A 27,611-nucleotide genomic window follows, 5' to 3' on the forward strand; every position below is an offset into this window, starting at 1 on the left:
CAAGATGTTAGAATCCTCCGCAAGAGCACATCGCACTACGACATCGAGATGATGTACTCACGACCTGGCTCGGTGATGTCGAGAAGTTTGAGGAGCCTGAGTTCGTCCCAATGCTCGCGCACTTTCTTCGCGATAAGGCTCGCGCCCCGACGGTCGTTTATGCGGACGCTGCGGATGTTAAGCGGGAACTGAAAACTTGGAGAAGGTGTCCGCTCCATCTCCATCCTGACTGGGATGTACCACACGTCGCCGCCCTGATGATAATGACTCTGAAGATCTGAGGAAGAGCGATTCTTGCGCCGTCCTATGAGGCGACGCAAGGTAACGACGGAAAGTGAAACACGTCGACATCGAGACTCACGATGATCATGATGAGCACGTTCGTGTGTTGCGTGAAAGGCCGCGCGGGGCTCCTGGACATCTTTTCACTTCACTAAGTACTCTCCATGTAAAGCGGTCACCAAGCTGCTCAGGACACACGCGGACGTCGTCCCTGTCGACTTCCATGTCGTCCGCGACGTCGGCGGGTACACCCTGAAGGAAGATAACCACGGTACTTTTCTTGATGGTACACCCGACGCGCACGGTCGCGGGATGAATAACTGACAAGAATTCGGTGAGCTCGAGTATAAACAACAGAAACAAGGAGGGAGGAGACGACAGTATGTACAACAGCGACAAACATATTAGGAGACGAGCATCCGTGTCTAGAAAAACTCCTGCCCCTCTCTCCTCCCTTTCGCGAACGACCAAGAGGACAGGGAGCAAAAAACAGAACAAACAAACTAGTAATACACATCGCCGTCAACCACAGAACGGAAAGCCTACGGAAATAGAGGGTAAGTGAACTGGTCCGGTTTCCATCGGGGCAAGGTAGGGGCCACCCGCGTCGAGGATCCCCACGGGGTACGCCGCCGTCGTCTGAGATCCTGGAGTATTGAACATGCTGGACTTCGGGTACGTCGCGCCAAACGGTTCGACATCCGACCTGTCGCGCCATGCGTCGGTACAGCCTGCGGAGAACCCGGCGTTCGACGACGTCTCGGGGAAGTCTGCGAGCGGTACCATCTGCACGGTTCGATCATCGGAACCGTCGGAAGACGTCGACGAGGTCGACATCGGCGAGTAAGTGAGCGGAGGCGTGGACCACTGGGGGGACGGGACACCGCACTCAGACGCGCCGGCCTGCCTGTTGAAGGAGGTTGTGAACCGCGGGTCGAAGCTGTCGTAGCGTACAGGTTCCTCTGCGAAGGCGGCCGAGAACACTGGTCCGCCGGTATAACTGCGCGGAACCGGAGGTTCGGCGACAACCGATGGAACCGTCGCGCAGCGCCGCAAGGCGCGAACGCGCGTGGTCTCTGCTTGAGAAGACCCGCAGACGCCGCGCTCGACGCTCGGGGTGAGATCCGTACCGTCCCGGAAGCTATGCGGAGTCGTAGGCGGGGTCAGGTAGGGACCGGGATTTGAGACATATGTCGTAGCAGAATTGAGGACATCGCCGTCGCTCCTGCTACGCAGCAGGGAGCGTTTGCCGCCGCTCGTTCCGACGTTCAGGTCCTTACCGACCCAGAGACGCCATTCGAGTGCGTTGCCAACGGCGCGTTCGCACCGACCAATCTCACGTGGTGGTAAGCCTGCGAGCTTTGCCCACGCGCGATTAGAGTACGAACGGTCTTGCATGAATTTGGAGGCGAGTATGAGGCAGGCCAGAAACGTGCGACGTGGACAAAGCAGCGGGGAGGGTTGAGGAGGCAGAGGGGGTAGGGCCACTCCATCTACAGCGGGGGCACCATAATCCTGGGTCGCAGTTGGGTCGGTGTGATCCGACATACGCACCGTTTCAGCGACTTGGGCCATAACCTGAGATACCTGAGATGCGTCGTCCAAGCGAATTGAGGTTTCCGCCGAGGTCTCGACGATGATGCGATCCAGGTCGGATGCTTCATCCGTGTGAAACTGGCCTGACTGACGCTGCTCTTCGTCTTTCCGTAGGACCTCGGGAATCCGGGTCCGCACGGCTTCGAGATAGCATAGGGCAGTTTGAAGCACGCCGACGGACGTACGCGAACGACGGAGAACCTCATGCACAAAGCCTTTGATGGGGGCCGCTTTGTCGCCACTCGCAGCATCGCAAGAATTGGTGTCGAGAGAGGGGAAGGCGGTCGTTTGCGTCGAAGGGGACACAGGTGACAGCAGTTGAGAATTGTGAAGGGGATTTTGCGAGTGCTCGTGACCGACATCGTGGTCCCGAGGCGTCAGGGGGGGCTCGTCGAGTGAGGATGAGAGTGATGGATGAGAGAAAGCGGATGGGATTATCTCGGAGCGCCAGGTATCGCACAGTGAGCGAATAGCTTGATCTGTAAGGGTCTTATGAGTGAATCTGTGTCGCGTCGGTGCTGAGGTCCCCGAAGTTTGGGAAGTGTACAATGGGTCGTGCCGCCCGAGCTGGGCTGTGCGGTGAATCCTCGTCGGAGCCCTCGCAGTCGTGACAAATCATAACTACGCGTCCGCCCAAGACCCAAACTTCGAGCAGTAACGAGAGATATAGATGTGACTGCGCCACTCACCAACGAGACCAGTGACATATCGCGATTTCTGCGCGTCGCGCAACGTCCCGACCCGAGGAGCATAATTTGATTGGTGGACTTTAGGAGGTTCTGGATCGCATACGGCATGGATTTGGACAGCAGGAGGTGACGAGCATACAGATGAAGCGGGAGTCGGAAGATAGGGCAAAGGAGATGAGGTACGCGAGGGAGTATTGAGACTAGTTGATAACGCGGCAGACGAGTAGGGTTGCCAGCGGGCCCTAGCGCGCGTTGCGCCAGGGCCGCGATGGGGGAGGCGATGTGCGACAGCATGCATTCCGAGGCGAAAAACGATGGCAGAGTGGTGAGTTTGCGAGGCGGTGGAAACTAGAGTAGCATGTAAATTCAGGGATCAGAGCCCAAGGACATGGACCGGCGAAGTTGACTGGGGGATAATGATAGCGTTAACGAGAGTGGAAGAGGCGGAGTCTGCGAACGAGCTTGATTTCGGGGCACGGCGGAGCGAAACGAGGGACGGGTGGGGGTATCTGAAGCGGGATACGAGCTGACGGAACATTTCGACTTTGCTGGGTTTGTCGGATTGTCCGAAGTCACAGACTTTGGACGATCCGGATTGATCTCAAGTTCGTTGCTTCAGGAGCAAGAACCCGAGAGAGCGGCTTGTTGGGAGTTGCAGCGAGGTTCGACGGGGACGAAAAACGAGGCAGCGAGGGTTATGAGGGCAGCAGGAGTCAGGGCAGAGTCAGTCTGAGTGCGGCGAGGATATCACGCCCGCCCAACAGCCACCGAACAAACACGGCCAAACACGGAGGAGGAGTCACTGCGGGTGCGCTCTGAGTCTGTCTTCCTCGACTCACACCCCACCGAACGCCCGCACAACGCTGGCCCTGTGGTTCTCCGATCCGTCGTGATCACTGCCGTCCATCTTCCGTTCTCTTGGGAACCCACATTCCCTACCATCTCTCTTTGTACGCCTGACTGGGAACATTCCTGTGCAATAATCGAGTCCAAATATGTACGATTGCTCTGATCCATCAGCTTGGCTGTGTCCCCTATCTGCGCAAACCATACCAGCTCAGTCACTCCCAGACCTCCGCAATTGGCGTCGTTGACTTGGCCTCTGCGCTCAAGCCGTCCACTTTAACGCCAGAAACACGGCCTCGACTCGTCATTATTCGGGCAAATTTGCCATCGTAGAGTCACAACACCTACTACGAGTATACCCGTGCCATCGACATCTTGCATCTTGCTGGGTATCATGACTTGCCGTCCGGTGCATCGCCAGTCACGCCATCCTCGGGGCTCTCGTGTTCGTGGTACTTAGATCAGTCTGTTGAGCGCCAGCCAATCATAGTTCCGTGGTTATGTACGCGTCACTTTTCGGTATGGCTCCCGGGACTATAGGTAAGTATGTGACTGCAGCGCTTCAGAGGCATCTCCCCGTGAGTGGTCACTCACCGTAGTAGGATGGCTGTGTACGCTCTGAATTCTACTAGCTGAGAAACCACCGCGAGGCATGTGGTCTAAACACTTGACGTCGACTGATACATGTAGAGAAGCTTCCGCACCAGTTCTATACCGTCATTCTGGACACACCTCGGCATAATTGACATGAGTGCAGGACGGTTTCCGGTAGTGAGCGCTCTCTGTCACTGCCAGTGGTTCCCGTGCGGCTGACTCCGTCGACCAGCGTCCACAGTAGCGCTGCATGACCCAGTCATCTCTATCAAGCAGATGCGTCGGTATACGTCTCTATCTCCTACTTGATGTTTCCGTGATCATCCAGCGACTCTAGCTCAGTATGACATAGGCCATATGTGCATGCATTGCAATCAGAGACACTGTGTCCTCTGTCAAACTCGCGACTGGTCAAGTGACATATGGACTGGATGCGTCATATCGAGGAGAGCTTTCATCGCACCAGCGATGTCTGTTCAAAGTCGTCGTGGGCCTTTCGGTCAGTTCTCGGTATACAGCTGGTCTTCGTTGCAGACCAAACAAGCCGGCAAGCATCTTTTATGTATACAACGTCTTTCATGGACAGTCTGAGCGACAGATTGCTCCACGCCCTGTCACCAGGGACCTGCGAACGTTCGACGACATCCAAACAAGACCGGACGGGTGGTGATATAAGCATTCCTTATGTCAATGAACGTATCTCCATGATTGGGAGGCACATCGCGTCACGTCTCTTGTGTATGCGTAGCGTTGGCGACAGAGAAGCACAAACTTAGCTGCGCGATTCGCGGACAAGAGACGAGTTCTCCTTGCTACCGTTCTCTGGGAAAATGGACTAACCATGAGCAGACGGTGAAACGACTCATCCATCCAGATAGGTGACCGGTCTCCCCGTCGGCGTCGCACCTTCCTGTTAAATCGTCTGCATACTTACTAATCTACGCCGAGACTTGATTCCGGTGGAAGACCTGAGAATACACAGGCTTCTCTGGTCGTCTCACCTATGTTCCGGGCAGCTTCTTCGCCTTGGCTTACAGATTCTTGCTCTACACACCAGTTCGTGGGGCGATATCGAAGCCCGGTCGCGCACACTTTGAATAGATGAGTCCCCGACTCCTCACCACGCCGGGCATCAGCTAAGAGGTCTTCGCTCCTCCTTCCAACCTCCTTCATCCTTTTGAAGTTAGAATTTGAATACACCGACTTCCTTTAAATCATAGGAGCAATGTGAACGGGAAATCGAGAGCTGTGACCCTGGAGCTAAGGCCTCTGAGAGGCATCGGCCCATCAGATATCCCCCACCCCTGAGTGTTAGATTACCCTGGTGATGAGGCAGCATCGCCATGTAACATGTTGGCAGCAACGTCACAGCACCGTCATCTTCACAGAAGGGCGGACGAGACACGTCTCGGTGGGTCAGCCTGGAAGAGGGTCGTGAACCTTCCCAGCTGTGCACGGACGGTGATCAGAAGTTGACACGTAAGTATAGGTAGTTTAGTACGATACATGATAGCAATGAACACAACAGCAAATCAATAACGATCACAACAAGGTTCTAGAGGATGAGGTGCTTCAGGTCGTTGTCTTCCATCACGCTTCTCCAGTCCGCCCTGGGCAACTTGTCATCAAGTCGTTTCCAAACCTGATCGCGTCTCAGAGTGTGCACAGCCATTTGTAACGGGGGCCGACTGACCTGCAATACAATGTACTCCGCGGTTTCTATCTCATAACAACCTGAAGGAAAAGTGAGCGGCGAAACAGTGGCGACGAGTTAGCCGGCGTACATTGTGTCCTACAATGATGTTAATGTAATGAGCGGTTATGTTCGGACTGTACGGTGGGAATACCCAAACACGAACCTGAAAGATTCAAACACTGCCAACACACGCGTTCGGTCGGAGCCAAACATCTGCGACCCTGCAATGATGACGGGCCAATTGAGGCTACAGAGATCGTTCAATGAGCGATGAACGAGAGCGTACACGACGAAGCGACTCACTCGACGCTCATATTACTCTGTCCGCAGGTGAGACACAGAGAAAGTATGATATCTGCGTGCTGTTGCACTACATCGTCTTCTGGTGGCACATCGAGGATTTCACGGAGCAGAATGATCTAAGGATGCCGGCGGTTGAGCCCAAACGCCAAGAGCAAATTGGAAGCCTGCCCTCACCTGTGCGGCGTTCTGATAAATGCGGTCTCCTGCGCCGACTCTCGGCGTCGCGATGCCCCGTGAAGGGCTCCAGTCACCCAGAGACCGATACAACGCCCGAGCCTCGGTGATCATGTCAGTACTGTTCTTGGGTTTGTCGTCAGGCGAGTGCACGTTGTGAGCACGGGCGATGAAGGCGACGATCTATGACTGTTCAATGGACTCGCGACAAACGCGAGATGTGACTCAAAACGTACGCGTGCCAGCTCGGGGACGAACTCCCGAGACAAACCAAAACCTTCTTCCACGTGTGATTGTGTGTCCGCGGAGCTCGTTTGTTCCAGCCTGCGATCGTCCGTCTGCATTATGTACGCGGCCTCCGAAACATTGTTCACGTACCACCAACTGCTTACGCTCGGGGCCAAAAGGGTCGGCACTTCCGCCTTGACCAGACAACCTAGAAGAGCATCGCAGATGAGCCCGAGTGATTGTACGTATCGCACACAATGGTTACCAAAGAGTTCGTATAATGCCACAATCTCAAGGAGAAGCCTCGACAATGGTGCGTGAGAACTTCTCGCCAGCAGTACAGCTGGACCGCCTCTTGAGTGGACGAGCTTCTTCGCTTTGTCGAGTGGTTCTGTCCAGTCACGCCCGCTCGAGAAGATCTGGCCACTTGATTGAGTGACCGTCGGTCGCATTCGATTGGAACGTGTCACTCACGTCTACAAGGCAGATGGCTGCGGCTGCACCCAAAGCCGCGTCGTCCGTGGCACTCTCCGTCGTACGGCAGGCGATCGAGAGGAGTTGGTTCGACTTGGCTCGGTATGTGAGGGCGAGTTGCATTGCTTCGTCAGCTCCACCGTGGGCGAGACCCCGCGAATAAAGGAAGGATTGATGCACAGCGGCCGTACCCAAGAGAGCCATACGCAACGCCTCAACAGCAGTGTCAACTCCGCGGTTACGGCCTAGAATGAGGTCCAGATTTGCTTTGGCGACCGGGTTCTTATTCGACGGGACGGCCATAATGAAGCTCATCGCGTTCTGCATGTAATGATGGATCTTTGGTAAAGAAAACAAATCGATTCATTGATATCTAAAGTCGTGAACATTAGGCAAAGAATGCCCCACCAAGTTTCTCTCCTGGGGTGATGTGAACTGGAGGGCGTCCTCGTAAGGAGAAGATGTGGCCGAAAAAGGTGGCAGGCTTACGTAGGGTCCAAGAGGATCCACTTCAGAGAGAAGAGGGGACCATTGCGCAGCGTTGTGCGGAGGGGCAGACCGCATGTGATGCAAGTGGCTCTGTTGGGAGCCAACACGAGGGAGGACGAGAGATGCCGATGAATGCGCGTATTGCTGTGAATGATTAGGATAGTTGTTGTGATATTGCGAGGCAGAGTACGACGTTGAAACTTCCGGAATTGCAGGCAAGAGCTGGGTATGCGAGGCAGTGTTAACTGGGTATATGTGCGTTGATCCAGAGGGCATGGCCCCACTACGGAGCGGTCAGCGCAACACGACACGACACAGCACACCGACACATACCTCTGGCGTCTCATAGCGTTCATGTCGTTCATTGTCGGCAACTGGATCGAAGGCTCACTTTCGTTGGCGTTAGTGGTGACCATCATTCACCATTCAGCCACACAGACGTACCTGTGTCGACGTGAAACAAGTACGGGGAGGCCGACATCGGCGGGCTCTCGTTTTAGCGGCGGGGTCACGCCACGAGTGGATGGAGTTGACGACTCGGACACCCCCGAAGAGCCGGCCGTCGAAGGCCGTGTCTCGAGGCCGTTGTCGACAGTGGACTCGCGTTTAGGCGCAGGCTTCTTGCGCGCCGGGACCCCCTCGGGCCACGTACACTATGAGATGGGCAGAAATCGTCAAGCAGGGTGGCAGTAAAGAGTGAGAAGACGTACCTCGCGTTGCCCATGCGTGCAGCGCAGGCAATTGGGTTTCGACTCGTCGCACTGGCAGAAGTTAGGCGGGGCACTCGCGCATAAGGAGATCGCACGCACCTTGATCTTCTTCGCTCGACACGTCAAGCAACCTGTCTTGCTGCGGGTATACTTGGGACGTTTCCTCTGAGCTGTAGTGTCTTGTCTCGTGGGCGGGGCCACCACATGCATATGTCCAGGACCGTGCGGCTGCGCAAAGTATGAAGGGGGTATATACTGGCTTGGGGACGGGCCACTGCGGTGAATTAGTGGGCAAGGAAACGCGGTAGGTGAGGAAGACGTACAAGGAGATGCTGTCTGCCATGATAGTAAACGGTTGGGAGAGGCTTTCGATGGGAAGCCCCCCCGACGTTTGATCCATCCCTTTAAAGAGGCAGGGATGCGTTCATGGGAGGAAGCAGCGCGGTGGTCGTGCGCACGAGATGATTGTTGTAGCGGATCAGGCTATCGGAGAAGGCCAGATTCGCGATCTGAGGGTTGGGGCAAAAAAGCAGACAATCCAATTTTCTGGAACATTGCGACGAACAATGAGTGGATGCCAATTCTTTTAATTCTTGAAACAGTGTCCTCCGCACGAAGGCCGGCGCACTCGGGCCTTTCCGCCCGACGCCGTCCGGTGTATGGCGCGTAGGCCTGCGTGTCGCCCTGCCTGTCATTATGCCATTCCCTGCAGCTGAGGACTTGGAGGCAGGGAACGTAATCTATTAAGAAATGCGAGCGCTGCGAGTGCTCCGTCGAGCGAGAAGATCATCAGGCAGTCATAAGGCCGTATCAGGCATCGGTTCCCAGACTAAAGTCGTCAGGGCTGCCAGGATTTTGATGTAACCGATCGCCGAACTGTTCCGGCCGAGCCACTGAGGCCGTGGTTACCAGAAGTGGCCGCTGATACGCCTCTCTGCGCCTCCCCCGGAAAATATTTCTTGGAATATCCTCCATCGCGCCCGGCTGCGGCCTGCTCGACGTTGGCGGTACCGGTCGCGCCCCCGCCGTCGCCAGTGCATCGCCTTGTCTCACCGCGAGCTGCCCGCTGCCCGCTGCGAGTGGCGGCCCCGCCCCCGGGTTCTCTCCGGACTCGCCGCGCCGTACAGACTTGGTCCACAGCTGCCTCACCAAAACTAGGGCAGAAGCACAGCGCACGCTATCGCACCGGCACCTCGCAGCCACCCAAGTTAGCTCACGAGGGAACCACAGCCAGGCATGCATGTCGCAATGAGTTCGGTAAATCCATCCTCCGCCCCTGGAGCCGTTCACCTGCAGATCGTTCACTGGATCAGGCTGACCCTGTACGGACTTCGATAACTTGCAACGAGGACTATCTTTCTTCGGCCGGAATTTGACCTACCTCGCTCCATCTCTTGCAGGCAGTATAACGTACACTATCCGCCACATGGGTGTGATATTCCGTGACTTCTCTGAGTTCGGTCAGAATATCGAGGAGCGCCTCATGTCCACCGGCCTATTGCAGATAGACTAGTGTACAATCGCCGTTCTCCATTCTCGCAGGGCCACACGGTGAATCTAACTGACAACAGTAACTTGAAGTACTAGTAGCAACATTCAAGTTCCCAACGCATGCATTCCTGCAACCTTACAAGTGATCATTCCGGGCTGATCTCACCAGTAGTTACTGATGCCAGGATCGGCCCAGAACACGCTCAGGACGTAGCAATGTTCTTACGTGCGTGTCAACGTCGCAGCCTCGTTGTCCACTTTCCAGCTGTCTACGCTCCAAAGGTCAAGGCAACACCACCCATATCAAAGTTAGCCAGTCTCAATTACTTGGAGGGCACAACAAATTTGATTATCACGTCCGATATTGCGCACGGTACTGCCTTCCTCTTCCCAAATACCGAAGTCGACGTCAAGCAGTCACTATGCGTGCGATGATGGACCCTTAGGCTGGTAACTTCCGAAGTCGTACAGGGCGTCGACATCGGTCACAGTAGTTATGTTCGATGCCGTAAATCCTCTGGAGGAGGATCGAAGACATACGCTCCAATAGGTGTGAAGTGGTACGTTTGGGGAAGGACCTCGGCAAGAGGACGCCGCCTATACTGATCCATACAGATCCTTACATAGCATGGTCGTATAGCACAGCGGACCGTCATGTGGTGTACCTCAACATCACTGAGGCCGAACTGTTGCTCATCAGCAGCGCCCGGGATCCATGATAATTGACCGTGCCTACGGCATCCCAGGGTCCGCCTGGAAATCCGTACTCAATACGTCCAATGAAGCCAAAATTCTGGCAACGAGGGACTGGACGTATGCTCGCCCACGGCATCACGTACGATGGGAACACCAAAATACGCTGACGGCACTTGGACGGCACCTTCCCGGATCCATCCGGGCATATGCGGTGCATTAAACGTTACACTTTACGCTGACCTCAAGTCTATCGTAAGAACATCGCGCTTCGCGGGAATGTCCGGTCCTTACTGAATGGGCCATCAGACCTTACACCCGCCTTACACCGCCGGTGGTCGCAGATCACCGAGTCTATGGGTGGTATAGGGAGGACAAGGTACACGCCTCCCGCTGCTCTCGCACTTCGCTGGCGCACACAATAGTAATCGTCTTCCATAGACGCCTAGGCATGGCTTGAGAAGGCTGGGAGAAGTCATCCAGTCCCATCAAGTGCACTCAAGGCCCAGCCTTGTGTTGGACACGATCATACACAGGTAATCCCATGTCCATGCACGATGATCCGAAGTAATGGCTAGATCAAATGAGCGGCGTAAGGTCTTACCAGATGGTGTCCATATCAATTTGCGGCATCAGTGACCACCTAGCACAGCGTGAGATGAGCTTTCGGGTCGGGAAGATGAGAGACTCAGAACATCCTCGACTCATCAGCGTCGAGTGCATACTCGGTACTTAGGTCCGGAAGTGGCAGCAATGTGCCAGTGAGAAGCAACGATCTCTCGGGTGCATCCTGGCGCGCACGAATGCTGGGTATCATTGAAGGGATCTCCCGAGCCAAAGTTGCGTGGCAGACCTGGATGAGTCAAAGAGGGACCTGGCAGGGAGGAGAATAACAAACACACAGCGCACGGTGAAGCCTGACATCAATCAATGTAATTCGAATCTCTATCTTTGCACGCAGGGTACTTGCGTCCTGGAAGAAGCGGACTTTTCCGAGTGCGAGTTCGCATGACAGCAGTGGCGTTATAGCGGGAACGGTGCGATTCTGGTGAGGACAACCTACTCGCATCCGAATGAGACCGGAGCAGAGTGCGGAAAGTTGCCTAAAAGAGAGAACGCCGTAGTGGAGTAGCAACCCACTGTTTTGTTGTAGCGTGGCCACCCCAGTCTTGAATGAATGCGAACCGGTGGTCAACCTCACGTTAACGCGCCAGGAATGTCTAGGCGTTGCTCACCCGGCATCCGCATTCCATGAGTATTGTATTTTCTCCAGTGATATTGATGCCTCTGCCCTATTTGATGAGACGCAAAACGTTTTGTTGAATTGATCCACCACGACAAAGGCAACCCGAGACGAGCACCCCGTAGTATCTGAGAGGACCGGGGTTTATTCGAGCTCCGCGACAATCGTTGTCGTCAGCAATCTGACCGTATGCATCCGTATTCCCTGGCAAGCCGACGCGCCTCGGTGCATAAGCAGTGAGCGGGACTCGCGGGAGAAGGAATTCATTCAAGTGCGTACAAAGACCAAATGACTGTCGGAGTAGGACTGTCAGAGTAGTACATTGGAGCGCCTGCAGCATGGATCACGTACCACTCAAGCAAATGGCCGGGTCTCGTTCCATCCAACGACAAGACTGATTGAGCGTGCGTACTACAAAGTCACTCAAGGCAAGGCTGTCGTAGACTGACAACCTACCAGCCAATAGTGCTCGGTCCCGGTTGTGCAGATTGATTGCACTTCAGGACCATTTGATGCTGATGCACGGTAATCTATGAGTTTGCCAGGGATTTGCAAGGATCGTAGGTTGCCGTATGCATTGCCTCGTAGCGTAGAAGACCAGCGTGATTTGATCTGATGCATATCGAGCTCGATGTCAGCTAGGCGCATGAGCTACACACGCAGCCGCACGACCAATGTCATACCTGATATGTCTCACTCTGTCTGCATATGCTGGCGATCACATAGTACAGTCAGAGATACGGCCAGAAAAGCCCGATCGGTGTGCCAACAGGCAGAATGAATGAGTTTTCGGCGACAGCTTGAGCCTCGAAAGGTTGAGAATGCAGCAGAACAAGACCCGGTGAGTGACAAATGCTAACCACAACCATGTGCCATTGTGGGGATTGTTAGCACCGCGGGAAGAAAGGCCACAGCCAGCATGCTGCGGGAAACGCCTCGTCCGAGGTCCACTGTAGGTAATATAGAGGCACAGTCACGAGGGGGCCAATGGTACATATAGATCCCAACACGTACTGAACAATCATATTCTGCGGCCCAAAGCTTCAGGCATTCGTTGAGTACTCAGTTCAGTTCAGAGAAGACTTCCTAAGACTTACCACGATCATCCTGTGAAGCGTGCGATGTTCGCCGGCATGGACATACTACAGACGCCTGTATAGTTTCGGTCATAGTCATGGAGGGCGTCTTAGCTCTCTGTCGGACCATAGAGGGACCCCGCCGATTCAGAGGCGCCTGACGAGGAAGATTGCAACAGACACCGTTACTATAGCATGACATGTGGGGACGTGTCGTAACCTCTGTCCGGTGAGCGGCGGACAGAGGATCAGCGAAGTGGCGAATCGAAACAGTTTTCACTTACCAATGGCACTAATCATTCCCTCGTCGGGGTTACCTGATTGCAAGCGCTGAGCGTCCAAGTCCCCGGATAGTACATAGACATGATGCACTGTCGTCACTTTCCCAATCCAGGTGTACGATGAGAGAAGGCCGGCGTGGAATGCCGTCTACCACGCGCCTGCCACGCTAGCACGCAACAGGAGCGGCCTTGGTGTGGCAGAGCATCGATCCGTGTCAGCTTGACGTGACCGCGGTCAGCAGTGCGAAGGCAACTCTTGAGGCAGTGAGGAGACCACGAATCGCATCTGTGAAGGGCCAGCTCGGCAGCCGTGATCTGCACGCGTACCCCTGTCAATCGGAGGAGCCATGGCTGCCTTGAGCGTAGCCGTGGCAGGCGGAGGATCCTCAGAAGCCGGCCTGATATGATACACATGCGCCCACCTGGTACCACTTGCAGCCGACCGCGTGACCAGGTTCCCTACACGCGAGGGGAGCGTACTACGTGCTCGAGAGCAACAGACCGGACGCAGGACGTGAGTTTGCTCCCCGCTCTCTGCTGGAGGTTCCCAGCGGCATTGCCCAGCGTCCAACGAGCTGCGCATGAAGTGAGATAAGAGCTCTGCAGAAGCCATGTTTAATCAGAGGGTTAGCCATCACTCTTCTGACAGCGCTGTTCCGCTCCGGGACGTCGCGCCTTTTGACGGAGAAATGATAAGTCGCCGCAATGGTGGACTTGAACAGCATCAGGAAACCCGCCCGAGCCAGAAGTCGACAGCGTTTCGAATGCGAAACATATCAGCATGCAGAGCACAGCAGCTATACTACATCAGGTCTTGTATCTTCTGCGTACAAGAGCACGATGGCGATCACTCCTGCACCTACGCCTTGACGAAGAGATCGGTAAACTTGTCGGCAGGCAATTGAAGAATGACGTCGAGTCGTTGACAGCCTCCAGGATCCTAGTACGAAGTGAGCTTCGACAATAGGGTACTTCGTGGAAGCTACTCACTCAGACTGGCGGGCCTGGTTGAAGTGCGGTGCAATATGGTTCTTGAACTTTTGAAGCAGCAACGGAGTTCCTTCAGCCCGTCGACGCTTGTGTCCGACAGGATACTCGACCTCAACCTCATCGAGTACCGTGCCATCATTGAGCTCGACGAGAAGGGCGTTCGAGATCGACCGTTTCGCTGGGTCGTGATAATCGACACTGTATGACTTCTCCTCCACGCAGGTAATCTTCGCGCGAAGAGCGTCGATACGAGGATCCGCCGCCGCGGCGTCTGTGTAGGACTCGGAGGTGAGCTCACCATAGATCAAGGGGTACGCCACCATGTAATTGATATCGTGGCTGTCACGTCACGTCAATGGCTAGTCCGCATTAATCAGGCAGACGATTGAGACACGCACTCCCGGTCAGCGAAGTTGTCAAGGGGGCCGCGCTTGTTGATGATGCGCATCGCGGCCTCCTGCGTGCGAATGCGAATGCTCTTGATGTCGTCGCTCGTCTTGCCCAGTGTCTTCAGCTTGCTGTGCAGGATGTGCGCAGCCTCGACAGCGGTCTGAGCGTGGAACTCCGCAGGATACGAAATCTTGAACAGTACGTTCTCCATGATGTAGCTCGAGTAAGGCAACTGGAATCGAATGGCTTGCCCTGGACCGATAACATGAGCGATCAATCGCAATACAAGTGCTGGAGGTCAATTTACCTTGAAGAGGACGTCATAGAAGCCCCAGGTCTTAGCCGTCAAGACCGAAGGTAGGCCCTTCTCACCCTTCTTCACGAGTAAGGCGAGATTAACAGCTCGGGAACAGGCATCTCCCGCCGCCCAGGACTTGCGCGAACCAGTGTTCGGCGCATGCCTGTACGTGCGTAAAGACTGACCATCTACCCATGCCTGAGAAATGGCATCGATAGTCTGGGCGCGGTTGAGACCGCTATTGAACCGTTAGTACGGTCACATTTACCCAATAATACATAGCTGATACGTACAGGAGCTTCGAAACAACAGCGGTGCTTGCTACTTTGACGAGAACAACGTGGTCGAGACCAACACGGTTGAATGAGTTCAGGAGAGCAAGACCGCCCTGGATCTCGTGTGCCTTAATCATCCCCTCCAGGATGTCGCGGACGGTCAACGGTTCGCCCTTACGGGCAAGGTGATCAGCGACCGCCAGGATGGCTCCTAGGTTATCGGACGGGTGCCCCCATTCCGCGGCCAAGAAGCAATCATTGAAGTCCAGCCAACGTATCTGGGTTCCGATGTTGAACGCTCCACGGATTGGGTCTAGCTGGTAGTTGGTACCAGGTACCCGCGTTCCTGCATGCCCAACGATATTCAGCAGGGTCCCATGATTGATGACGATGTAGTTCAATAGACATACCGTTTGGAACCACGGTGCCTTCGACGACTGGTCCGAGGAGTCGCGCACAAGCGTCGAATCGGAGCGCTTCCAACCCACATCCAATCGTATCGATCAAGCAGAGTCTGGCAGTTTCCCAGACCAAATCCGACTCAATCTTATAGTTGTGGACGTAATCCGCGATATCTTGAAGCACCTGGTCGGGTTCTGGCCGCACGGCAGATTCAGCATGGCCTGACATGTTGCGCGCTATTACGGGGTAGATGCACGACTTGTGCGAGCTACGCAGCGAAGACCGATGGCAAACTGGGGTTCGGAGGAGGGAAGACGTGGAGAAAGCGGCAGCCTGAGCCCGAGACGGTGAAAGTCTGGTACCGAAAGTCCTAGGCAGTGAGGTGCGAGTCGTCGACAACATCGTTCAATGGGAGCTCACGCGCGGCGATGCCAGGAATCCCGCGGACAAAGGCGTATATACGCTCTAGGCTGTGCGGGTCGGTGAGAGTCAGTAGCCGGACGACGTGGGACGAAGTGAGCGTAGAGACTGGCCGACCGGTCGAAAGCTCTCGACGGACTCGTACGAGAACGGTCAAGTGCCCCGCTCCCCGCTTGCCGTTCCCCGCGAAAGCACGTGGAATGCGGGGAAACAATGGGCGCCTATGCTGCTCGACCGGCGAACTTGCCGGATCTAGCGCCCAGGGCGAGCGCGTCCGGTGTCGCTCGACCGACGCCATCTTCCTCGCGTCGGCAAAGTGCTCCTCCTGCAGCTCATACTACGTCGGTACTCGAAGAAATCCCTCAGCTCAACTTTGTTTGCCACGTCGCGCGAGGCCGTCTGAGCTGGAGGTGGCATCGCTTTTTTGCAAGCTACATCATCAACTTCGACTACACACTAGTATTCGCACAATGACCAACAATCTAGGAGTCGGACAGGCCCACGAGTCTCATTTTGGTCCAGCATCCGAGGTTGTTGGTATCGCTGAGTTTCTCAACGCCGCAACCACCTTTCTTGTCACCGAAGACTCTCGGGATGAATCCCCCGACGCGCAAGTACCGCGAGATCACAACCTTGAAAAAGCTTGGGTGTCTGTTCCATCCACACAGCAAGCCGCCGTGGCTGCCGAATGCAGGTGAGCGCCCATTTCATCGACATGAGTTTCGAGCTCGAGATGTGTAATGGTCGGGACTACTCAACGTGTATTGCGGTGCCTGTCGCGCTGTAGGTACCGGGCTTATGGGTGATGATGTGATCGCAACCGTGCCCTGACATGTGCAGTTACAAGTGCAATCCGTCGTCGCAGCCCGCCCCTAAGAACATTACACACATGCCCGACTGCTCTTACACGGGCAGTGATCGCAAGGTTGACTTCGTTCTCGACCTTCATGTGAGACCGTAATGTGTATGGCCTTCACGAGGCATTCGTACCCCCTATCGTTCTGCTCATACAGTGATCCGCTGCCATATCAGGAGTAATGTGAGATTCAGGAATGGTTGCTGATGTGAACTCAGGACAGTTTGGACGACTTGAAAGATCCCATCCATGGCGTGCTTACCAGCCCGAAGCTCATGGCTCATGTATCGAGAGTCATCAAGCCATGGTACAATCCATTTATGAGTCGGCGGAGTCATCCAGCCGCAGAAAGAGAAGAAAGGTGGCCGTTCCAGAGCCCGGAGATGAACAAGCGGACGTGACTACTCTGCGATTGAGCCTGGACAGTAGCAAGCTGAAATGTTGGCCGTGAGTGTCTTCATACAATGCTAGACTTCGCCCCACCAATCGATCGACAGCCTCACATCGCACGCCGCGTCGTTCATCCGTCCACCGAAGCATTCCGATCGCAACACGCTGGAACGTGCTGTACGTGTTTCTTTTACACGTAAAATGCGGCGATATTGACACGCTGCCCGGCAGAAATCATTTGGCACGGCCACTGATAGTAGCAAGGTCCATGAGGCATTGATATTTGTCACGATATACAATAAGCTTTCTTGGGGCCATCGCCAGCTTCTCCGTCTGTCGCAGCATGTCATGCTGTCGTCACAAACTCTTGGTGATCTATTCAATGTGATTCCATGCCAATCCGACCACATTCACGCGGAAGCCGGAAATGAGCCTACCCATGACAGCGGAGAGCAGTCGACTCCGAATAGCGCGGATACCGCACGGGAGGGCGATTCGGGCGCTGTAATGTGGATTGACAATACCTTGTATGGCGACGGACGGGAGCCAGCAGACTACGCAAAGTTCGTCATGCCCTTGCACGTCCCATTCATTTGCTGATTTGCAATTTGGTTCCCGTGTACAGGAAAGTGTTAAAGTTGCTCAACACGTTGCCGAGCGATAGGAAGGAGCGCCCCGACCTTGTGAAGGGCCCGCCCATGCGCGACGCCACCTTCGCTTCTCTTTCTCTCCGTCTGCACCAGCCCTATTGGCTCCTGCACGCGGGGAACTGCGAGCACCACTTCGTGATTGAACACGTACGGTGAGCCCGTCTCCTTGTGACCTCAAGATCCGGCTGGCGCAGAAGCTCATCTCCCGGGCGCAGGTTGCACCATCCCGCGGACCCGCCGACGTCTGCGTACCCACTCACCACCCATCTAACGCCGCCCTTGCTCGACCTGTGTCGCGCGTGCAATAAGGTCCCCGCTATCTATGCCATACTTGGGGATATGCGATTGGGCGAAAGTCCTTTCGTTATCTGTGCCCCTTGCTGGTCATGGATGGGAGAGCCAACAGGTGCGGATGTAGAAGGTGTCACTGTCATTCCACTGCCGAAATACGAGCGTGGCTGGGTCACTACGTAGATAGCCCTTAAGTTAGCTTCATCGGTAAAACCATAACTCGAGTTGCTCGTCTTCTGTACAATAGAACACTCTGGTTATTACCTATCAATGTTAGAGGATGTATCTGTGTTCGCATCCTCATCCACCGACGCAGTATAGGCGCGCCTTCCGAGTCCCGAAGTTTAGCGTCGGGGCTTCGATCGTCATTCACGTGATCGTTCAGCGCCGAAAGATTCGGTGGCAACAGTCGGGAGCAGCGAGTGTCCGACAACTTGAACTGAAACGGTGCTGCGTCCAACGTCGTTGCCCTCGACGCAGACATACGGCTGATTTAGATTGCTACGTTGCACTTGCGTTACTGGAACTGAAGTCAGTCAGACAAGCGTGAAGAGCCTAGAGCAAGAATGGACAGAGCATCACATCTCAGCATCGTCGTCGACCTGTCTCCCACTCACTGGTACCTTTCGTCAACACGAACGCAACAGAACTCTCGGCCTTTGTCGCTCAAATCATTTTTGTCACAACTACTTGTCTTCATGAACTCGCACATAGCCTGCAAGGATGAAAATACACTCGCCGTCTTCGGCGCCTTACCCGGGCGTAGGTGCGTCAGTGACATATATCATCTACGGAATGTGCGACTCAATGATACTCGTTTTCTTCATGGTGCAACTAGTCTCATGCTATACTCGTCGACCAACGAGGCCTCAGGCAACACATTCGATATCGCGGATGCCGATACGTATCGGCCGTTCAAAGTTCTCGACGCGGCGGTCATGCAGACAATAGCGCAGCAGGTAGAGACGCTCGGCGCGTCAGACCTTGAGAGTACGCTCTCAAGTTTGGCCTGACTTTCACGACTGTCTAACCGCTATTTCCAGAGCCTATCGAGGTAGTCGGGGCGCTTACCAAGTCGTTGTGCTGTAAGGCTCCGAATAACTGCTTGAGGTATCCTTCGTGACGTAGCCTTGCAGACATAAACCGTACCACGACGACATCACCCACACAAACAAGCGAGAAAACCACATCCCTCGACCCCCGCATTCTCATACTCTCTGTTTCACCCGACCAGTCTTCATCTTATATACCGATCATGAATTCAATCTTCTCTGCTCAGAAGCTGGTGAGGCTGAATAACATATAAATGATGACGTTGCGAACTCACTGTCAACAGAAAGTGACAATAGACGTTTGCAAGATCTATGGTTCTGAGAGCGTATTTCTGCAGCAGGCAGCACATTTGACTGGAGGCTCGTATCTTCACCTCGAAAGAGCAGACGCTCTACTGCAATATCTGACTGTGAGCAGTCTCTGTTCTACCGGCCTTAGTGCCACGGTCTCATTCGTGCCTTCCCGCGGCGTGGGCTCTAGATGTCCTTCCTTGCGCCTCCTGGTATTCGTCAGTTGCTGTCGGTGCCCACTCAAGATAAGATCGACTTTAGAGCCGCATGTTTCTGCCACAAACGAATCGTAGACATTGGGTTCGTCTGCTCTGTGTGTTTATCCAGTGAGTCAACGTTCAAAGTCCGTCCAAGCACCACTCATCGGCTTCTTGCCCTTAGTATTCTGCCAGCCTGTACCTGTGTGTTCCACATGCCGGCAAGTACCTCCCTCTTCGCCGCTCGCTGTCATTGTCGCATTCGAATGTATGACGAGTGTCGTTCTCGGCGGTCATTCGCACGGGGCATGAGCAGTATGGTCACTCAATGATGGCGGAAGGTCGTTGTGCCCGCTGGGGCTTGACGCGCGGTCGCCCATCGAGCGAATTGCACGTCTACCTTCGACCTGTCCGTTGCGGGGCCAATGCTAACCAGCCATTGCAATATTCAGCACGAAATTCCCCATCAAGACCCTCCAGCGCCTCAACGCGGCACGGCCAACCGCCATGACCCCTGTACAGACTGGGTCGCCGTCCCATTCATCGGCGGCATCCTTGCCGTCGTCCAACACAACAAAGGTTTCAAATGTCAATGGAGGCCAGTCTGCTGCGCACAATGGATCACGGTAGGATGACGCACATGACTGGATGCTATTGTCTTTGCTGGTGCGTACCACTTCAATTTCCGTATCTAAGCTGACATCTCAGTGATAGATTCTCTTTTCGGGCCAGTGCCGTTGACTCGGTTTGGTACAACACTTTGCCATTCCGTTCTGATGACTCCAGAGGAAGCTGCGCCGGCATCGAACCGACAAATTTGCGGTCAGGGCTTGCATCTGGCGCAGGCACACGGTCCTGTCAGGATTTCGGATTTACGGACCCGCACTGCGGGCCTGAGGTGCAGGACTTCCATATTGCGTACTCGTGTTGTTACCTCCAGGCGGTGTATCTTCGCAACCAGCCCCATTATGCGGCGACGGTGGGAGAACACATGTTGACATTCTCATGAGGATTGCAATTGATGATTTTTAGTGGTGTGTCGGACTTCCTGAAGGATCACGGAGAACTCGAAGGGCGGGTGCACTGCCTTCGAATCCCTTTCTGATTATCTGGGCACGCGACGACCTGCAGGCATGCTACGCCTCCGCTGACCACCTGTCTGCGACGAATATCGTTGCATTATCACGGAAAATCTGCAGGTGCACAACCTTCATTCCCTTGTCAAGGGAAGTGCGGCTAGATAGATCGGTGTCTCCGTCCTCTGCTGCCGCGGACGTCGGAGAATGAGCGCCTAGACAAGATTGATATGTGAGGGATAACGGCGCTGTGCGAAAACGGCTAAAGCGTACTTTAGGTTTTGGATCCATTGAAGATGCATAGGCAATCGCCATGCTCTCCGTGGTGAATGCACACCACAATCGGGCTCCATTTGAGAAGTCAGACCAGCCAAACAGGGTATGGCAATAGGGGAAAATCGAACAGCAGTCATACTTACGTACAGACAAGGCTTCACTGACTCGCTCCCTGATCAAGAGTAGTACGCCAGCCTGCGGTAGGCCATCCTCCTGACCGTGGCGGGCCGCTTCTCGTTATGTCGCTGATCATCCATAATGGACCGAGGAGAAGGAGACATATATGGACTCACCACGGAGTCCGTCCAGCAGCATGCGCTGGATTGTTTCATGCGTATCAATATCGGGCAGTTCTAGAGCCTCTACTATGGATCGGGCTAATGCAGCCCTGATTATGTGCTCACCAGCACCTGCAGCACCGCACGTCAGCACATCGGGTCCTCTGTTATGAAATGAGGGACGGTGTTGTGCTGACCAGACACGCTGCAAGCTGCTCCGCCGACATCCCCATGGCTTGGGGTCGCGGACCAGCAACCAGCACCATACATCGCTGCCTACAGAGTCGCGAACACCTCATTTCAGTATTGCAATATCAGGCTACTTAATAGGTTACCCACCTCACCGATACGGCCGGGGTGCTTGAGTAGAAGGCCGCCGCTGAAAGCATCACCATATCAGCCGAGCTTGCATGAAGCCACGGCGAGGCAGAATGCTCGGTTGAGTACCTGGATACGCCAGCCGCAAAGCTTCCCACTCCATCACAAGCGACAGCCCCAACAGTGTCTTGTACATGATGTAGGCTTGTGTCACCAGTCCCCGCAGGCGATGAAGCACCATCTTGCCGTTCCGGAGGACCCAAAGTAGCTGGATATCCACCGGTAGACCCTGCGGAAGAGGCGGAGTCGAGTACAGCCTTCCATCGCTCCCATTCTTCCCTGGCTCGTGGTGCCACTAGATTGTCCGGAGGAACGGTAGCTATTCCTTGTGGTCGCGCGAACTGGAGCGCACCATCGGCTACGAGCATTCTGTTGGGCACACGATGTTCAGTTGTCTGTACTGCGCGCAGTGTGGTGGGCACGAACAGGGGTGCGATGCGTCCGAGCGGATCTGACCTGCGAGAGTACTCGAGGATGGATCGCGCGAGCTTCACGGGGTGTCTTATGCCTTATGGGACATTATTCAGTGAAATGTGCACGAATGATGCTATGGTTGAGCATACCAGATACTGCGCCGACGCCGCCGAAAGCACCTGTTGCACCGCACATAATCGAGGCGTCACATTCGACGGTGCCGGTCAGAGTGAGATTTGACCCAAAGCCTGTCGTAGATTCAGAATCATCCTTATGTTGTATTTGGACTCATTGTTCGCGTACCAGCATTGAGACATTCGTCATCCTCAAGGAGCTCACTGCTTCTTGTACGGCGTCAACAGATGATCGTCTGTCTTGCAGGAGCAGGAGTGATTTTCTGCACGCTCTAACTTATTGTAAAAGGACTATAGTGTTAACGTGCAGCCGTCTTTGTGACTGTAAGACCCACATCTTCATGGCTCTCTTTACTTGTGCCTCAGAATCCGGAGAATGCACTCCGGCACCTCCGTGGACCGCTACAACGTAGAATGGAGGCGTACAGGTCATCTATACTCTAGCCTGTATGATATCTGAGTCAACAAAAGATGAACGAGCACCATTCGCACTCACTAGAGATACGCTTGCGTGCCTGGCAAACCTGTTACTTACGACGGAAGCAAATTCAACGCGGTTAACGCCACGGACGCGTATGCCTGGTCGCCACCACGCACAAACATTGTCAGACAAACAGACGCGGTTGCCGCCACAAGCGCGTCGCTTCCGATCTGCCACTGTCTTCCTACCTCACTACCTCGCGGTGCTAGTTGGACCGGCCACTCATCGAATAGCAAACGCAGTGTCAGAGTAACCTGGAAACAACAAGAGACGATGAGCCGCCATGTGGCCGTCCTCCCGGACGGTGCGTTTGACTGTCATACTAGATTCCTGTTGATGCATTCTTCTGATCAAGAGTTACGATAGATATCCTGCAGACCATAGCGACGAAATTTAACGGAGAAGAAAGCGCTGAAGGAAGTGCTACGACGAAAGTGCTCCGATTCCTCCGACTACCACATCCCCGTACTGGTACGTACTACGTAGTCAGGTCTAGGCCATATATTCCAGAACCCTCGTTGATTTACCGAGCTATGCAGGATTACCTGCATTATTTTTTCCTCCCGAGCTGCCAGACAGATCGAAGTCAACGATACTCGAGGTGCAGGCTGTGACACCTCCAAACCCGCGGTCATGGTTCATGCCAGAGGGTGAGGTCATGAAGGGTGCGTTTGGTCGTCAATATATTCGTGCATCGACTGCTTAACATCTACTAGATGGGCAACTACTGATTCTTACGCCTGTTGACCCGGTATTTCTCCTTATACCTTTGTTACGATGCTCATGTCCGGTACGGCGGTCTTCCCTGGTCCCATAGTGCACCTGTCTAACCCCCATTTCCTGTTCAGACTGATAATGCGCCGAGTAACTTTCGCTCTGCGGAGGATCTCTTTGAGGTAGCCACGTCAGCATACCTCCAGACGTCGGGAAGTACACCGTCGCAAGGGGAACCAACACCTTACTCCTCGGACGATCTGCTACGCCTTCTATCGTACAGATGTATAGACAGTGCCATGAGGCGGATCTGCGAGGTCAAAGGTGAGCACACGGAGATGGCACCTGTCAAATCTCTGACCCTGTTCAACAGAGATCACTGCGGACATCGTCGTGTATCGTTACTCGCAAGAGAAGACGACGAACTATCTGAAGACCAAAGTAGATAGGCTGGCCAAACCGGCGATATGCGAGACATCGTCGACCATCGTTCGTCAGCTGGCAAAGGATGGTCTAATGGACGACGGCAAGGAAGAACTGTTAAGTTGTGAGTACACATTACTCGAGTATGCGGATCAAGTAAGCTTGATGAATACTTCGCAGCTGCACGAATCAAGGCAGCTTGCGAACTGCTTTCGCAATACCTTTCAAATGATCTATACACAATCCTCCTAACACAATACGAGTGTGTGCCCAATGCTCAAATACTGTGATCTACCGAAACTCATGTGGCATTCGGTAGCTTCGCTGCGCTCGATGCGCATCTCCAAACCATCCAGGCGGAACAGATGGCTAGCATTGAGGACACACCGATCCCCAAGGCGAAGAGAGGAAAGGCACAAAGCCAGACTGGAGAGGCGGCTGAGAAGAAGCGGAAAGCTCCAGCGAAAGCCTCGACCGGCGTGGAGAAGCTGAAGAAGGTAAATGTCAACGGGATGTCGAAGATATCCAGCTTCTTTCAGAAGCCTGCAAAGTAGCTTGTCGGTCTGTCTCTGTTTTCTTTCTGGAACTTGTAATATATGTATTGTCTTGGGTTGTGTATAGACTGGTGAGTGACTGACTGCCTTCCCGACAGGACTGAGGTCGGCGCCACCAGATGTACCGCTGTACACGCCCACGTGCGTCTGACAGCTTTGACGGGTGACGGACGCGTCCACGTCCCTTTGGTCCTTCACAGACAATTCAAGCTCCGCTGGTTCGTCCTTCTCCTCAACCTTCATGTCCCCGCCCCTCGCCCTCTAGCAAAGTCACAAACCGCAAGATGCTGTCCAACGCGAGTGTAGCCCCGAAGCGCTACGTCGACCGGGAGGTGCAGACGGATCCGGAGCTGCGTCAAGCTCTCACCCCGCCCGCCTCGCCAGAGTCGCAACAACGCTGCAGCACGCTCTCACCCGTGCGAAGACAGAAGAGCTGACCGAGTCAGAGGCGTTCTCCGAAACACATTCGCGAGAGTCCACTCACTTTGGCAGTGCATATAGTCATCCATTTGACCGCTCCAATACCCCAAGCCCAGAGCCTACTCTCGCGTCGACCACCCGACTATACAAGGCGACTATGACACTGGGTAGGACAAAGGATATCGTGAACACTACTACATCCCGAATCGTCTCGTTGCCCGAAACGGTTCGATGTACTCTGCCAAGACTGTCCTCAAGAAATCAACGTCTCGCGTTGTTTCTATGCCGCTGTCGTCCACCGAGGCGCAGAATATCTTGTCTGGCACCTTCGACGACTCGTACGATGAGGCTTCGCTTTGTATCGCCAGCGCTGAGGGTCCATCTCGCGTACGTGTTCAGTCCCAGGTGTCCGAAATGCCACACACGCCTTCCCCGCCCTCCTCTCCGGAGTCCGTGGTCATCATCGGGAATAAGAACCACTTGGCCGAAAACTTTCTGCGTGGTCACCGCGCGGAGGACAGTGTGCAGCGGAAAACTACACCTGACCCCGAGGGTCAGTAGTCTCGCCCGTCGACACGATCACTCACCACAATCGAGCTTGACAGGATGGATATCATGGGCATCGTCTCCGCCTAGACCCATTCCTGCCCTTCATGGCCCTTTGTCGTTGCCATATGCTCGATGCCCCTCGTGAGTGACTTCATAGTGCACTGACTCATTATGGCTCAAGACAAACTGTCCTGTCTGGTAGCGGCGCTGAGGGAACCATCCTCGAGGAACCTGACAACATCCCTCGCATGATTTGGGGCCTCGAGGGGAGGATCTACAGCCCCCTCGCTCGAGACCGAGTAGTGCTCAACATCCGCCCTCGGCGAAGTCCCCTCAGCGAGGAATGAACCGAGTAAGCAAGACAAACGTGCCTCCGCGCTTGCAAAAAGCTGCATCCGACACGTCTTCCAACCTGGCCTCGCAATTTACGGGGCTCAGTCTGCAGGATTCGAACGGACCAAACGGCCCAACCACTAGACATCAAACTATTCCACAGCAGGACGAACTAGTCGGATACCCCCTACGTGGACAGGAACCGATTGATTTGGCCGAACTGCTTAGGGAAGAATTAGAACTCGACCGTCTTGCCGTTGCTGGAAATAATGCGCTCGAAAACGTGGCTAAGCGTGATGCTCTTCCACGTAGCGTAGTCGACTGGCCAGGCAGTGCAATGCTCGGCTCTACCAAGAACAACAACCGGTTCTCTGGATCTGGACCGACGGACCGGATACTGCAGGCGCGTTCCCGATCTCAGAACGCTGGTGCTGGTTCACTCGATGGCTATGATGTCGCGTCGCAGTACTCACCAGCACTAATGAATCATATTGGATACCCGCTGCAAGACAGTCATCGCTTGACGCCTCGTCGACAGACTGCTCTAGAGATTGCTCAGCAGTATCGTCAACAGCAGCTACAACAACGTCAACTGCAGAGTGCGCTACCTACTCCGCCGAACTCTTCGTCGCCCATCTGGTCATCTAGCTTCTCCCCTTATCCGTCGTCTGTGTTTTCTCCAGAGTTGCTCTCTAGCGCGTCTGGTCTCCCGAAGCTTTCCCCTACTATCGTGCATTCTCGCTCTGGTCCTACGCTATCAGACGTCTCTCAGCATCTCCGGCAAGAGTACATTCCTGTTACTGTTGACTTCATGCCTCGACGCAGTGACTTCGATATCTCATCTCTGGCACCTATGGCCCACGCGGAGGACCTGCAAGAGTTGTACGCAACCAGCCCGTCTCTCTTTACTCTGTCAGATTCGGTGGAGGCGTACGTGCGAGACCAGGCTCGTCGGACCCCCAACGAAGCGGCTCTGCAAGCCCTCATATCGCGTTCACCTGCCGTCCCTCGGCCTCCGCCCAACACTCCGTTAACGGCGGCTGCATCTCGTGGGCACAGCAAGCGTACCTCGGCTCCTATGACGTCTCCTCCGTCTCCTCCGTCTCCTCAACAAATGCGGGTGCACACGTTCTCTACGCAACAAACTCGCTCGATCCCTCTTGCTCGCCTCATGCAGCGGCGGCTCTCTGCGGTGCCCGAGGAGGACGCACTGTCACAGCTGGACGAGGGTCTGCCTATGCCTACGCCTGACGTGTACCCTCGTTCACGGTCCCATTCCTTAAATCCTGGGCCCCCAGATGTGCAGACGTCTCAGCTGAACTACTTGTTGTCGCCTGCGTTCTCTGGTCAACATACGCGGGTGTCCGATCCCCGTCGTGGCGCGCTCTTGCCTGGGACATCGTCTAGCAACGACAGCGCCTTGCTGAATATCGGGACTGGACAGGTCGCAGTGCAAGTCAAACTTCCGGGAGCCCATACTCGTGGTTATGCTGGAAACACTCGCACTGATAATAGGAATCATCAAGCTCCCGAGCGGCGAGAGTTTGGGAGAGAAGAATCCGTAAGGAACTCCGAGAGTGCCAGAGGCGGAAGTCAGAGGCGGGGTGGCGGTAGAGGGCGAGGGAAAGGTGGACGCAATGGGGCGAACCGTGTCATCAACGGCCCTGAGCGAGTGGACGGCGGTTTAATGGTCAAGTCGTGAGGTAAGGATTAGCATATTTCACTGTTTCGCTCGGTCCTGATATTCGTTGCCGCAGGTCGTTTTCAGTTGAGCTAGCTATCCGTGTTTCGTTTCAGTTTCTCCGTTACTCGAGTTCGCTGTCGACTTCAAGCTGTCCTACAACCGCATATCGTATTTATATCAGTACGTGGGCCCTCGTACAAAGGTACAGGCGACTGCACCTGGTAGACTTGTACCTTACTTTCAACACGTAATTATCGCACAACCTTCTAGAACGCGGATTCATGTTGCAACGGGAGTTACAGAGTCCATTAACCTCCGACGATTGCTGTACAGGGGGCCGAGCGACAACAATCTAAGATCCGTATACGACTGACAGGAATTACACAGGACACTGTACATATACACTCTGCTGGCCATCGTCCGTGGTGTCACTTCGCCCCACTGCTGAGAACCTCTCTGCGTACGGCAGACCCGGCGGACTGTACTTGCAGGGCAGGATGAAGTCGCCACAGGCAGCATCCGCGTCCAGA

At 54.6% G+C, this 27,611-nt stretch overlaps 9 protein-coding genes across 9 annotated transcripts; 4 read left to right on the forward strand and 5 right to left on the reverse strand.

Moving 5' to 3' along the window:
* Positions 1 to 375: 375 nt before the first annotated feature.
* B0H18DRAFT_975220 (uncharacterized protein) lies at positions 376 to 1,298 on the reverse strand. The gene has a single exon (XM_048044053.1). The coding sequence runs from the start codon at positions 998 to 1,000 to the stop codon at positions 470 to 472; it is 531 nt and encodes a 176-aa protein (XP_047898937.1). The 5' UTR covers positions 1,001 to 1,298; the 3' UTR covers positions 376 to 469.
* Positions 1,299 to 1,563: 265 nt separating this feature from the next.
* B0H18DRAFT_863802 (uncharacterized protein) lies at positions 1,564 to 1,728 on the reverse strand (the record flags this gene model as incomplete). The annotated part of the gene is made up of 1 exon (XM_048039743.1): positions 1,564 to 1,728. A coding segment is annotated over one exon (165 nt), but the record flags the coding sequence as incomplete, so codon positions are not given.
* A 3,735-nt stretch (positions 1,729 to 5,463) lies between these two features.
* Positions 5,464 to 8,930, reverse strand: B0H18DRAFT_926769 (fungal-specific transcription factor domain-containing protein). The gene is made up of 17 exons (XM_048041641.1): positions 8,405 to 8,930; positions 8,181 to 8,355; positions 8,082 to 8,132; positions 7,816 to 8,024; positions 7,705 to 7,761; positions 7,372 to 7,654; positions 7,291 to 7,317; positions 6,883 to 7,221; positions 6,674 to 6,827; positions 6,559 to 6,616; positions 6,417 to 6,504; positions 6,181 to 6,363; positions 6,007 to 6,122; positions 5,867 to 5,950; positions 5,792 to 5,799; positions 5,701 to 5,741; positions 5,464 to 5,649 (listed from the first exon to the last, which is right to left on the reverse strand). The coding sequence occupies exons 1-17, from the start codon at positions 8,479 to 8,481 to the stop codon at positions 5,563 to 5,565; spliced, it is 2,037 nt and encodes a 678-aa protein (XP_047898939.1). The 5' UTR covers positions 8,482 to 8,930; the 3' UTR covers positions 5,464 to 5,562.
* Positions 8,931 to 13,672: 4,742 nt separating this feature from the next.
* On the reverse strand, positions 13,673 to 15,448 carry B0H18DRAFT_1114072 (2-methylcitrate dehydratase; the record flags this gene model as incomplete). Its single annotated transcript, XM_048033064.1, has 6 exons — positions 13,673 to 13,805; positions 13,856 to 14,194; positions 14,254 to 14,477; positions 14,553 to 14,781; positions 14,837 to 15,164; positions 15,229 to 15,448. 6 exons carry the CDS (start codon positions 15,446 to 15,448, stop codon positions 13,673 to 13,675), a joined length of 1,473 nt encoding a protein of 490 aa, XP_047898940.1.
* Positions 15,449 to 16,110: 662 nt separating this feature from the next.
* On the forward strand, positions 16,111 to 18,010 carry B0H18DRAFT_1082154 (snRNA-activating protein of 50kDa MW C terminal-domain-containing protein; the record flags this gene model as incomplete). The annotated part of the gene is made up of 7 exons (XM_048031491.1): positions 16,111 to 16,334; positions 16,720 to 16,789; positions 16,822 to 16,943; positions 16,994 to 17,063; positions 17,118 to 17,449; positions 17,512 to 17,688; positions 17,752 to 18,010. 7 exons carry the CDS (start codon positions 16,111 to 16,113, stop codon positions 18,008 to 18,010), a joined length of 1,254 nt encoding a protein of 417 aa, XP_047898941.1.
* Positions 18,011 to 18,393: 383 nt separating this feature from the next.
* Positions 18,394 to 19,997, forward strand: B0H18DRAFT_1082155 (transcription factor Tfb4; the record flags this gene model as incomplete). The annotated part of the gene is made up of 9 exons (XM_048031492.1): positions 18,394 to 18,593; positions 18,666 to 18,817; positions 18,871 to 18,912; positions 18,964 to 19,112; positions 19,164 to 19,289; positions 19,361 to 19,496; positions 19,552 to 19,588; positions 19,820 to 19,883; positions 19,947 to 19,997. The coding sequence occupies 9 exons, from the start codon at positions 18,394 to 18,396 to the stop codon at positions 19,995 to 19,997; spliced, it is 957 nt and encodes a 318-aa protein (XP_047898942.1).
* A 731-nt stretch (positions 19,998 to 20,728) lies between these two features.
* Positions 20,729 to 22,476, reverse strand: B0H18DRAFT_975288 (nucleophile aminohydrolase). Its single transcript, XM_048044054.1, has 9 exons — positions 22,420 to 22,476; positions 22,259 to 22,368; positions 22,129 to 22,195; positions 21,939 to 22,059; positions 21,445 to 21,883; positions 21,337 to 21,376; positions 21,195 to 21,273; positions 20,875 to 21,129; positions 20,729 to 20,823 (listed from the first exon to the last, which is right to left on the reverse strand). Exons 2-8 carry the CDS (start codon positions 22,354 to 22,356, stop codon positions 20,969 to 20,971), a joined length of 1,005 nt encoding a protein of 334 aa, XP_047898943.1. The 5' UTR covers positions 22,357 to 22,368; positions 22,420 to 22,476; the 3' UTR covers positions 20,729 to 20,823; positions 20,875 to 20,968.
* Positions 22,477 to 22,590: 114 nt separating this feature from the next.
* Positions 22,591 to 24,182, forward strand: B0H18DRAFT_975294 (ribonuclease H2, subunit B). The gene is made up of 8 exons (XM_048044055.1): positions 22,591 to 22,708; positions 22,771 to 22,875; positions 22,944 to 23,069; positions 23,121 to 23,194; positions 23,253 to 23,442; positions 23,492 to 23,665; positions 23,722 to 23,803; positions 23,861 to 24,182. Exons 1-8 carry the CDS (start codon positions 22,678 to 22,680, stop codon positions 24,093 to 24,095), a joined length of 1,017 nt encoding a protein of 338 aa, XP_047898944.1. The 5' UTR covers positions 22,591 to 22,677; the 3' UTR covers positions 24,096 to 24,182.
* A 1,836-nt stretch (positions 24,183 to 26,018) lies between these two features.
* B0H18DRAFT_410002 (uncharacterized protein) lies at positions 26,019 to 27,307 on the forward strand. The gene is made up of 2 exons (XM_048037957.1): positions 26,019 to 27,100; positions 27,155 to 27,307. Exon 1 carries the CDS (start codon positions 26,209 to 26,211, stop codon positions 27,097 to 27,099), a length of 891 nt encoding a protein of 296 aa, XP_047898945.1. The 5' UTR covers positions 26,019 to 26,208; the 3' UTR covers position 27,100; positions 27,155 to 27,307.
* The last annotated feature ends 304 nt before the right edge of the window (positions 27,308 to 27,611 follow it).

The sequence above is a fragment of the Fomitopsis serialis genome (assembly GCF_022376445.1).
Source record: "Fomitopsis serialis strain Sig1Antser10 chromosome Unknown B0H18scaffold_4, whole genome shotgun sequence".
NCBI lineage: Eukaryota > Fungi > Basidiomycota > Agaricomycetes > Polyporales > Fomitopsidaceae > Fomitopsis > Fomitopsis serialis.